General features: G+C 43.5%; 1 protein-coding gene across 2 annotated transcripts in view; it reads left to right on the top strand.

Moving 5' to 3' along the window:
- Positions 1-12,252, top strand: part of ZDHHC8 (zinc finger DHHC-type palmitoyltransferase 8) — a 113,853-nt gene that overhangs the window by 1,938 nt on the left and 99,663 nt on the right. The window contains exon 3 of one of the 2 annotated variants that reach the window (XM_064675531.1): positions 2,644-2,756. Coding sequence is in view for 1 of the 2 variants with exons in the window: in XM_064675530.1 (XP_064531600.1) it covers positions 4,371-4,474 (104 nt within the window). In the remaining variant the exon portion in view is untranslated. Of the gene's footprint in view, positions 1-2,643; positions 2,757-4,233; positions 4,475-12,252 lie in introns of those variants that run through there. The other variant, XM_064675530.1, reaches the window with a different exon arrangement.

Below are 12,252 nucleotides of genomic sequence, written 5' to 3'. Positions count from 1 at the left end.
GGGAAACCCGGACTGGGTTTTGGCTGGAGTATGGAATGGAGTGGGGGAAGGGAAAACCCGGACTGGATTTTCTGGAGTACAGAATGGAGTGTGATGAAAAACCGGTCTGGATTTCTCCAGAGTATGGAATGGAGTGGGGGAAAAAGGGAAAACCTGGACTGGATTTTTCCAGAGTATGGAATGGGGGAAAACCCGGACTGGATTTCAAAAAAAAAAAATTAAAAAAAAGTGAAGGGTTGGACTTGATGATCTCAGAGGTCCTTTCCAACCTGGCTGATTCTCTGATCACTGTGGTGTAAGTAGTTTCTTGTGGGGATCATTTAGGAATCAGTCTGTAGAGTTTCAAAGTCACAGTAAATGCAATCAGTGCCCCATCAGTGCAGTTGGGAAATTCTGCACACATGCTATTCCATGGAAAATATCTATTGGAAAACTCTAGAAAACTTTGTGGGATATCTGTTTAGGCCACTGAAAAGGCATTATTAGGCAATAATTTCTTTATTTGTCTGGTAAGAAATGAATAACTAAATGAAAATTGTCATGTTAAAGTTCCAGTGGGTAACTTAGTAGGTCTGGCTTGTACCCAGAACTATCTGGCCCTGCTTGGACTTTTTGGCAGGACTGGGCAGCACAAGATGATCCAAATGTTCTGAGCACTGCAAATTTGAAGGAAAAATAGCTTTTCCTAACCAACTAGTTGCTGATCCTTGAGGGTTCTCCCAGCGCCCCTGAACAGTTTGCAGCTCACCAGTACTATGTGGGCTGGCAAATGCATTTAATGTAGTAAGCAAATCCAGTAAGAAAACTACAGTTATTTATTGTGGTTGGTGTTTAACGACAACAGCAAATATGAGCTAGGAGCTAAATTGCATAGTGACTGATAAAATATTCCAGGGATTTTCAGTACTTTCAAGTGTGCAAAGTAAAAGAATTTTCTTAACCATGTAGCTAAGATTTCCAGCTAATACTAGTACCATGATTTGATATGAAAATTGCATGGCAATCAGGCTTTCCTGATGCTTGCTCTGCTGGGAGTTCCCTTTCATCTGCCCAGCTCTGGGTGCTGCCCTGCCACGTGGCTCCAGCACAGCTTCTGTGGTTGGCCCTTTCTCATTTGGGGTAAAACCTCAGAGTAAAATCTTGAAAGAAGACCTGCAATTACTAGCCATGCTCTGCCAGATTATTTTTAGATTGCTCTTTGTAGCTGTATGTGTTCTTTGTGTAGTCATTAAATCTTTCCCTAGCTCATGCTGCCATTGCTGTTTACCTCAGTGCTGCCAAAACCTTCTGGCACACTGATAAGGTAGTGTGAACCCAGAAACTGCAGTCCTTGAAATAAAGGTGTTCCAGGAGAGCAACTCTGAGACATGTCTGTTCTGCTTTAGTCAAGTCCTCCTCAGACATCCCCACACTTTGACTGGTAAAGCCATCTCATGGCTTTAAATACACTTGGCTTGTAACACTGAGACTGAGTGTTGCTCAGCAGTGCTTTATGCTGGCTTGAAAACAGACTGTTCTCCAGAGCTGCAGTGTTAGTGGGAAGGAAAGGAGGTGAACTGCTGGACACCAAATTACAGAAAATTATTGCCTTCTGATAGTTAATCTGTGATGTGCAGCAGAAAAAAGTTATCTCAGGGTGCTGTTCAGCATAGCCCTGTAGACTTGTAACAGAGACTGTCTCAGCCCCCTCCTGGCAGTGCTGGTCCTGCACTGTGCACAGCACAAGGTTGGGATCCACAGGATGGTTGTGCAGCCCAGCCCAGGCTGGCACAGTGTTCTTCAAGATCAGTTGAAGTTTGGAGGAGTGCTCCTTCTTGTTGCTGTGAAAGCTACAATTCTTTGTGCCCTGGCTCCACGTACTCACACAGTTTTATCTTTAGTCTCCATCTATAGAACTGTTGTGTGCTTAGGAGATAAAAAAAAAGACCCAAGTGGCTGCTGAGAACCTCCTTTCAGAACAGGAGTGGCTTGAAAGACTGGCCCCCCAAATAGGGGCAGATACAGCAAGATCAGCATTAGTGTGTCAGAGTGAAGGGGAATCCATTCTGAAGGGTGGAACGAGCAGAAGCCCTGAATCCTCCCCACCTGCAAAGCTGCCTCTGACACTTTCTAGACAGGGAGGAATCTTAGTGGGAAAAGACAACCGAAAGTGTGGATTAGGCATAGTCTTAAGAATAACTCCTATATTCACATGGAGGAATGTTACTGTCCCAGAAGGGCTTTGACAGATAATGAAATCTAAAATCATCAAACTTCAAATATGTATCTTAAAATGAGCTTGTGCTTATTGCTTCCCAATTCCTGCTAGAAACTTGGCAGGATGCTTATGTGGCTCACCTAGAAAGGAAATGGGCATGTCCGTGCTAAAAATGCAGATATGACTTTTCTCTTGGGAGAGAAGTTTTTCAAGCCCTAAGAAATGCATTTGAGTAATTCTTGTACTGTCCATTACAGGATGCTGACCAAACATCAAAACTGGTCTATAATGCTGCTTAGGATAATATTTTCCAGTTTAAAATATCAATGGAAAATTAATCAGAGTTCTGTTTGCAACTAAAATTCTTCACTAAGACTGTTGAGTGGGAAGGAGGAAGGGGCTTGAACTGATTTAAGTGATGAAGTCTCTGCTTTTTGTCATGCAAGTGGTGCTAAAGTAACTCCTGGCCTGAGTGCTCCTGAGATGGATCTTCCAGCCTAGTTTTGAAGAGGAACCCAGTCCCTTCCTTGGAGATCTCTCAGCAATACCATCAAACCTGGTAAGTGACAGACATTGAGAGACTTGCTTCCCAAGGATGCTTTTGATCCAGCTCCTGGAGCTAGCTGTGCCTCAAGGCTTTTGGATTATTATTATGCAGAGCCTGGTTCTGTGTGAAATTGTTGACCTTTTGATTAGTTACACGGATTTTAAGAATAATTAATTTCAATAAGCTGGCATGACAAGGAGTAGTGAAGCATAGGAAACATTCAATGTCCCCCAAGCATTTAAAAATAACTTGGGTAGATGTTGTCCCTCCCTATCCTCATAAATCGAAGTCTGGTGTTCATTTTCAGTTGACATTTTTAAAGTTATTCTAGAGGGCTAGAGAATATATTTTTTTCCTCTGGTGGTTTGGTTTTTGGTTTTTTTCTGAAGTGGGGCAGTTGTTAGCAAAAGCTGAGATTTCACACAGCCATATGTCCTAGGCTGGAACTAGCTGGCTTTGTTAATGCTGATGCTCACAATTTTATTTTTTTTTTTTGCAAACTGCAGAGTTGAGGACCCCTGTGGCTTTTTGGTTGGGTTTTACTTGTTCAGTTCTTAAGACTGCTAGAACAGGGGAACTAATGGAGTCTCTTGAAATGAGAAATGGTAACGTCCTTTCAGAAGAGAACCGCAGTGGATACCTTCTATACCTTCTAGGGCGAGCTTGCTTTTAACAACCAGCTGCAAATGTGGCTTTTGTTGTCTTACGAAGTGGTTACTTTATCTGCGTGTTGGCAGCTGCCAAAGGGGGATTAGCTGAGGGAGGGAGCAAGCTGCAGCTCCTGGTCTGGATTTCTAAACTTCCCGGTGGCCTTGGACCACTCTCCCCATGTGAGGGTTTCCTCCTGACCAAGGCGAGCTGCTGGGTGGTGCCCCGAGCGTGAACAGAGGAGCCATTCACACACTGCTCTCGAGAATGCTGATTCGGTGAACCTCCTGATGTTACCTTAAATTACCTCTTCTGTCTGCCTCCTGATGCTAATGGATAGATTTAAAAAGAACAGAGCACAGTGCCATTTCAGTTATGCTCGCGCTCAGTTATTAATTTTGGAATCGGTTAAATTTGGCAGAGTGCAGCAGTCCCCCTAATACCGTGACCCCGTGTTTGGCAGAACGAAAAGCAGGGTTTATTGGCAGAGCTGCAGCGCACGGTCTGTGCCGAGCCGGCCCCGTCCCGCAGGGACCCCCCGGCCCCGCTCCCTGCCGGGCCCGCGGTGCTGCAGCGGCTGCACCGCCTCCTCCCTGGGCAGGGAGCTCTGCGAGGGCTGTCGTGTCCCGCACAGGGAGCTCCATACACCGCTTTTTTTTCTTGTAACGAGGAGAGAACCGGCCCCGCGCTGTCCGCAGGGGCTGCCCCGCTGCGGGAGGGCGGCGGCTCGGCCGCCCCGGGAGCCCCCGCAGCCCCGCTCGCCGTCTCCCCGCAGCGCTACCTTAAGGGGCTGGTTGACATCAGCCGAGTGGGCTGGGCGGTGTGGGTGGGATTTCCTGTGCTGGAGGTCAGCTGCTCCCGTCCCTCTCCCGTCCCTCCCTGCCGCCCGGGTCCCGCTCTCCCCGCGCCGGAGGGACCCGCATCCTCCCGGCGCCCTCCTCTCGGGTTGGATTTACACAGTGATGTGTAAGCTACAGGATGCCCAGCAGCACTGGAAAGAGGTTTAAACCTACTAAATACATCCCGGTCTCCACTGCAGCTGCCTTATTAGTGGGTTCGACTACTTTATTTTTTGTTTTCACGTAAGTACGGCTCTGGCGGAGGGGGGGCCGTGCTGGGGCCGCCCGGCCCGGCGGGGGAGGCGGCGGGGCTTGACAGCCCTGCGGGCCCTGCCGCTGCCGGTCCCGCTCCCCCCCGCTCCCCCTGCCCGGCTGCGCTTTGCAGGGGCTCACGATCGCTCCGTATCGTGAAATGTGCCTGACAGGCAGATCCACCATTTCATGGCACACGAACCCCGTCCGCCTCCCGCCCTGCCGACGGTGTGCGGCGGAGCTGCCGGAGCCCCGCAGCCCCTCGGAGCGGGCAGGGCTGGGAGGTGCAGCCCCAGCCCGGGGCTCAGCCGGCCGGAGTCTCTGTGCTCCGGGAGGCAGCGCCGGCCTCCTCCCTCAGTCTCAGGGTTCATCCGGCAAAGCCTCTCCAAGTGGAAGGAATCCTATTCTAGGCATTACCCATTCTACATATTTTTATGTAACTGTTCCTGAAAGGCTGAGGATCTAATGAACAAATTTACATTTGCTTGAAGGAGAGACGGGGAAACTTTTTTTCCCCCCTTTCTGTTTCCTCTTCTCTCATTGCCTTCTCCCTTAAATGCGGGATTGGGCTCTGGCGGGCGGCTCGCAGCTCTCCTGTAGTTCCATTAATATGTGAGTGCTGTAGTGCTTCGGCTGTTTCCTCTCCCTTTCCATACACTGGAGTTCTGTCGCTCGTAAACCCTTCCTGTGCGGGGGTATCGGCAGCCTCCCTGCAGAGGTGTCAGTGTTTCCAGAGAGATGCTCTGAAAGGAGCCTTGACCAAGCTGCCTTTTGGGAAGGTGGAAAGACGGCTATTGCATATTGAGATTTATTGTTTCGCTTATTTTGAAGTTTTATTATTTCCGTTTTCCTTGTTTTGCCGTTGCTGTTTTTTCACCGAGCTCAGTGAAGCTGTTGGAAGCAGAAGGCTCTGTAAGAGTGGGAGTTATGTGTCTATGTCATTATCCTTCGTGGTTTGGCTGTGATATGATTCTTGATGTTTCAAAATGCTGGTGTGGTAATCGCAATGTAGGATTTCAGAATAAATGTGGATGTTGTTTTGTCTAACAGTTTCTTAAATCAGAACAGATTTTGACACTGAGTAACGCTCTTGACTTGATGTGCCTTTATTTCTCATTGCTTGTTTTCAATGCATTTGATATGAAGTAGTGGTGACTCCTTTCAGGATATTATAGTGTGTCAAGAACTGGTCAAGCCTCAAGAACTGGTACAAGTATCTGCCTATCGTTCATCATTTGGGCATCTAATTATAGTTTGGTGCTTGCAGGCAAACACAGGGCAGAAGTTGGCTTTTGTGATGAACTTGGTTAACACTGGTGTGGGGGATATTAAATGGTTGCACAGTCGAAAAGAAAAGGGGATCTTAATGCTGGCGTTTGTTTTCCCTGCTGCCTGAGGAATGGATGTGTGCTGAGGCTGTTTGGGAAGCTGGATGCTTGTTTTCGTATGATACTTCCAGTGTAGAGCTACAAATTGCTTAGTGATGTAAGACTTTCCTGGTAACACAGTTGTTGTTGAAACATCCTTTTGGCAGCAGGACATCAACAGAGATGTTGGTTTTACAATTTGTTACTGTACGAAAGAGGCAATTGGCTTTAATTCATCACCGAATCTCAAACTTCACTCTGCTCCCTCTGTTATCAGTGAATAATTACATGCAAAATGAACTATTTTAAGGATCTCTCCATATTGTAACTTGGCCTGTGTATCTTGAAGTGTTAGTAAATTTTTTGAGGACTGTCCCAGACATACGTTCTCTGCTGCTGCCAAGTCTTGTGTGTAATAAAAGTAACACATAATTGAGCAACTGTTGCCAGGCAGGATCTGAAGTCCTGTCCATTCAGAAATACTCAGATGAATTTGTATGGAATTGTTGTTTTTCATGCTGAGCAGTTTTAATAAAATCTGTCTGTTGTGCCATCACAGCAAGCAGTACTCATGACATTAGTGTCTGTTGTGTGGTGGTGGGTTTTTTCCCCTTTTCCTGAGCATTTCCATTTTTTATCTTTTTTCCACAGGCAGGGTTTTGTGTCTTGATCTTGTTGCTGTCATATGTTATTAAAGGCTGAGATAGATCTGAATTTTCAGGTGTGTTGACTTGCACAACTTGTTTGATGTTGGATAAACCTCTGATAATGCAGCAGTTGAAACGCTGGCCTAAAAATGCTTTTGATACAATCCATGCTTGCTTGTCAGAGCACAAGAACTTAATCAAATGAAGATTTACATGTGTGTTTATTACCTCCTTATTTGTGTTAATTATCTGTAAGGCTGCTGTGTCTATAATGAAGTAACCTGTGTGTAAATACATGAAACCAAGGATGGATGGAACTCATATCAAATTTTGGGTGCAGATCAGCTCAGTGGGATATCAGGGATTTGAGCAACTTCAGTGTGGTGAAACAGAATAACAGAGGTTAAAATATGTGGAAAAATGGAATAATAACTATTTTTAAACCACTAACTGAATAGGAAAAAAAATCCTTTTAGGGCACAGGAAACATTTCTGAATAAATGTATGAAAACAGAGGACCTGACTTGGCTTTCTCCCTAGACACGTTTGTGGGCTCAAGCCCCGTGTTATGAGTGTCTTCTGCTGAATGAAAAGCTCTTTGAACTTGAAGGGCAGAGTTTGCTTTTTTGCAGTGTGGTCTTTATTTTTAGCTTTTGTCCAAACACCTTTGCTAAAAAGCAGCACATAAAGACTGGAATACCCAGTGTCCACTATTAGTTCCTGGTGGTGTTGATCAGTGCTACTGTTAAGCTTTGGAAAATTCCATTATAGGTTCTCCTTTATTCTTTTTCCTCAGCTAACTGTTTAGGATTCTCTGTTATATTCCTTCTGGTTTTATGAGGGGGAACTAAACTGTTTAGCTATCAAGATTATTGCCTGGAAAGGCAACTAAATATTGCAGTTGTATTACCACAGGCTTTTAGCACTCCATGTGTGTTCCTTCAGTAATAAATACAGTGTCTGAGTAGGTGGTCTAATTTGTTACAGTGAGAGAGTAAACAAGCATTAACTCTAAGCATTATGAAGGAACATATCAATAATGTTTTATAGAATGATTAGGTTAATTTACTTATATGAACAAATCAAATGGCATAATGAAGGAAGAACCAATTCTTCTTAACACTGTGAGAATCCAGAGCGAGTCAGTTCTAGCAGACATGAACTCTTCTACCAAAACCTATTTTTCTTGGTATTTCTCATCAGGCTTTTTGTTAGAGATAACAACCTATTTCAGTGGAGTCTGCCTTGGACTCCCAATGGCTGTGATGGAAACCTGAGGGGGATCATTCAAAGACCCTGAGTTTCAAGAACTTGCCACCTTATTTTAGGCTGTGTAACTTCAGTATTAGTAGAGAATGCAACTTAATTATCAGTAAGCATAATGTTACCCAGTGAAAGGTTGGAATCAATGATCTGAAAGGACTTTTCCAACCTAAATGGTTCTGTAACTATTCTGGAGCTAATAGTTCTCTTCACCTGTTTAAATTGGCTACTTGCTGTAGTTGTTAGTGCTGAGAACCCCGGGGTTAGTTCAGCAGCTGCAGTGCTGTAGATTACACAGCAAGCTAAAAGCATATGGTTTGAAGGGAAAACTGTGGCTCATTTTAGTAAGGAGAAAAAAGCTTGTCATTCTCCCTGAATACTGCAGACTAGAAGTTTCTGATAAAATACCCATTTTCAGACTGTAATTTCTGCAGCATGCAGCATCTCTGAAGTACAGCAGAAACATGGAGCCCATGACAAAGGTCCAGGTGCCACTACTTTTTTGATATAATGGTAGTAACACTGCTGTATATTATTCCTTTAAATAGGATAATAAAATGGGTAATTTTCTCAGTGAAGTGAAAGCACAAATAAGGCGAAAACTCATTCAGTCAGTACTGAAAATGAGACTTCAACTTAGTTCTTAACAGTCATAATGGGAGATAATCATAGGTGTGCACCACAGACAGCTGCAGTTGGCACTCTAATGTAGGCTGTGCCACAGGGAGTTTGATACCAATAACCTGCAGGAAGTGACTGAGGAGTGATAAACTGGTGTAGAAGAGCAACTGAAGTTGCAGTAGGGATGGAAAGGCAATAGAAAAATAACCTGTACTTGTGCTGTTCCCATGGCTGGCAGACTGTGCTCTAGAGCAGGCCTGGGGGACTTAACAGGAAGGAAAGCTTGGCTTCAATTCATCAGTTTACAGAAAAATTGGTATTCTCCCCACATTTGTATGTCATGTTACTGTATTTTATGAACTAGAAAGACTCAGCATTTCTGTAGCTGTGTATGAATTCAGATACACTTGAGATAAATGCACCTCTTAAATCATAAGCACTACCCTGCTCCTGCAATTATCTGATCCTGCACTGGAACAGCCTTAAAATAAATATGTAACAGCACTTTAAAGTTCAAAACTGTAGTTACCATCCTGGATGGTAGTTAATGGAAATATAATTATATATGTACCTAGAGTTCTTGAACTATCTGTTGGATCTTTTCCTCCCATGACTTGCAAATGCTCACAGATCAAAAAAGGGAAGGTATCATCTGCTTTTTTGACTTGAGTTTGTTTAGTCACTAGCAAAGGTCAAGCTAATAGAAGATTATCTTTGCTTTAGTGAATTTGATTTGCATCCAAAATGTTTTTCTTACCTGAAGTATTTTAAAGCCTTCTGTAAACTCCAATTCCAGCTGTTCAGATGTTCACTTCTGCCAGTTCAGTGTTCTGATTTCAGTTAGAACAAATGATAAAATGTGATTTTAAAATGAACTTTAAGGCTGACTTCACAAGCACACACTGATTTCAAGCAGTGCAGCTTAGCCTCCTGCGATATCTTAACATTTTCCATGTTAGATGCATCTTTAATGGCAGGCTTTTCCTGTCCACTCTACCTGGGATTCAGAAGAGGGGACGCTTCCTCGGTTGACCTGAGTCATCTCAGCTGTCACGTCCATCAGCTTCTGTAAAATATTTACTTTTGTTATGACAAAGAAATGTCCTTTTAAGCTGTGGCAATTTCATCTTGCTATATAAATTTTGTAAATAGAATCTAGACAAACTTGTCATGCAACATAAGACAGGCAGTCTCAACAGGAAAACAGATTTCACTGAAGTGTGAAAAGTTTTTTTGTTTGCTGAGGGGTTTTTTTATGCTCTAAGAAGCCTCAGTTTTACTGCTTTTGACTAGTTGATTCTATGATCTTTGCCTCCAAGGGCACCAGCCAGGTTGGCAATACAGGACATTTCTGAAAGCTATTAAATGTCGTCCCTTTAGAAAAAAACCTTGATGTTTATTATCAACAGGAATATTTTTTCTTCCTGTAGTTGGAGAAAGGGAGAAGGAGGATCATCTTTGGTGGTGGCAGCAAGTGGCTGGCCCTGTTGAGCTGTGGATGCCCAGCTCTCTGTGTGCAGCCACTGCAGGGGCGTTTCAGTGCTCACTGTAAATCCTGGTTTAAAAAGGCAGAAGAGCTGCTGCAATGAAAGTTATTCCTGTACATGGGCCACAGCTGTAGTCAGTGTGTGATTTATGCCAGGAGCAGCCTCCTTTCTATTTTACCCAATAAACAGAGATTAAGGTCATCTGGAAATAGGAATGAGTGTGTCTCAATTAGATCAGGGTGGGCCTCAGCCTTTGTACATGAATATACAAGCAATTTTTCTATTTTTGTTTAAAGTTCTTTTCAAGATGCTAATATAAATACTCTCCATGTTTGTCCAAGTATGCCACACGTGTATCCTCTTATAAATAGAACCAATCTCTGCAAAATTGTTCAAGTTCAGTTGGTTGGTTAGTAATGTATAAACTAAGGGATGTTACTGCTCAAAACACAAAACTTAAATTGAGAGGCAGATACATGTGGTGCCCTTGGAGATCTGATTTTTGAGGTTCATTACCTGGGGTGGTTGCTAATTATACACATAACATTGTTGTGTAAACAACTTATTCTGCTGCTGCTCTCTTCTCAGCTAGAGTGAGGTGTAGAACCCCGTGGTGTGGGGATCTCTGTAAGACCTGGGAGGGGTGACCTGGGACGGGTTTTCTGGGCTTACTTAGAGTATAACCTACAAGGAAACTTTGCAAGGCCTACAGAGGGAGACCATGAGTGTTGTTTAGCTTGCACTGGAAGATGTCAGGAATTCAGCAATAAGGTGGTACAAGGCGATTTAGAGCACAAAGGAGGTGTAAACTGGAGGGGGGGAGAAGTATCCTGAAAGCCACCAGAGCAAAAGTGGAACTCTGATTTACTGTCCTTTGATTCGAGCCAGTAGATACAAGACTTATTTCTCTCTAATGCCAGAGTAATGTTCAATTTGGCTGCACTGGTACAGAGCTGCTCTGAGTTGCTCGTTTGTCAGTGGGAGCAGCTGATGACATGGAGAGGCAGGAGCGTGGGGGCTGAGGCAGCAGTGCTGCAGCTTTTAATGGGAATTCTGTATTATTCCTTTGCAAAAAATACCATACATTGGAAAAACCTAGTCAGCCTGCATCTTATTTTACCGTGGAGGTTTTGGGGATCCTTGCTTGGTGATTGCAATAATTAATTCAAATGAGTACACCACAGTGTAGTGTATACTACATAAATCTTCAGCCAGTAATCTGTATCCAGAAAGAGGATTTAATTAGTCACTGATTGTTCTTATGCAATTACTAATGCAATTTAGCTAGACTTGCTTCAAAAGCTGTCCAAAGTGCCTAAAATTCTGAGCTCTAAACCTATTATACAAACACTAGTGGGTACTTGATTCTTTGTTTTTCTCAGCATGGATATTATTGAATAAACTTTATGGTAACCCATACTTAGACACTGCGGTAGTTACCATGGTTTTCTGTTTGTCAGAGTGTAAACACAGAATTTGTGGATTTCAAATGTGGAATCCTTATGAAATACCTGTACTCTGCTGCTGTGTGTAGAGATCATCCAGTAACAAAGGACAGTGGAGCCAGGTGCAGTTAAAGTACCCCTTGAATTTTAGCTCCAGACCCCAAGGCAGCTGTCTGTGCACACCTGCACTGTTTTGGTGGGTACTTCAGTGCCACGTGAAGTACATCATCAGGAAATGCCCTTTGTTGCTCTGTAGAGCAAGGCAGGCAAATGAAGATGGGAATACATGAAATACAGATTTTTGTCAAGCCACATGTAAAATGATGTCATTTTCTGATGAAGGGAGGCGTTCATAGAGGCAGACTGCTCAGTCATTCCCATGGAAATAAGGTCTGTATGTGCCACTTTGAAGTGTCTGCTCTCCAGAAAACCCTGGTACTCACTCAGACTAAACTAATCACAGAATAGTCTTAAATGAGCAAATTATTTTTTAAGTTGGAAGCCCAACAAAGCAAGCTCGGGACTGCTTAAATGTATAAGGGCTTTCATAAATAAAGTCAGACAAAGCCTTACTCTCTCAGGATTCTTAAAACTAAATGGGCATTTACATTAGCTCTTATTCATGTCTTCAGGGAAATAATCCAATGTAATATCAATATCAACACAATTTAAGTACAGTGCTGGGAATAAGGAAAGCTTGGACATTTCTATAAACAAGCATAATTTTAATTTAAACTTGGGTCAATCACAGAACTGCTTCAAAATGGAAAAGTTCAGCTTAAAACTTTTCTGTCTACTCTGCTCCCAGTCAGCTAGGAGAGGCAGGTATTTTCTTATGGAAAAACACTTCCAGTCCCCCTTCTCAGCCAGCTCAGTTTCAAAAGTTATTTAGGATTATTTTCATTGTGAATAACCTCCCTTTCAGTTCTTTCTCGTGAG

This window comes from Pseudopipra pipra, chromosome 18 (genome assembly GCF_036250125.1).
Source record: "Pseudopipra pipra isolate bDixPip1 chromosome 18, bDixPip1.hap1, whole genome shotgun sequence".
In the NCBI taxonomy this organism is placed as follows: Eukaryota; Metazoa; Chordata; class Aves; order Passeriformes; family Pipridae; genus Pseudopipra; species Pseudopipra pipra.
The sequence above is the reverse complement of the archived record's forward strand: the minus strand, read 5'-3'. Positions and strand labels throughout refer to the sequence as shown.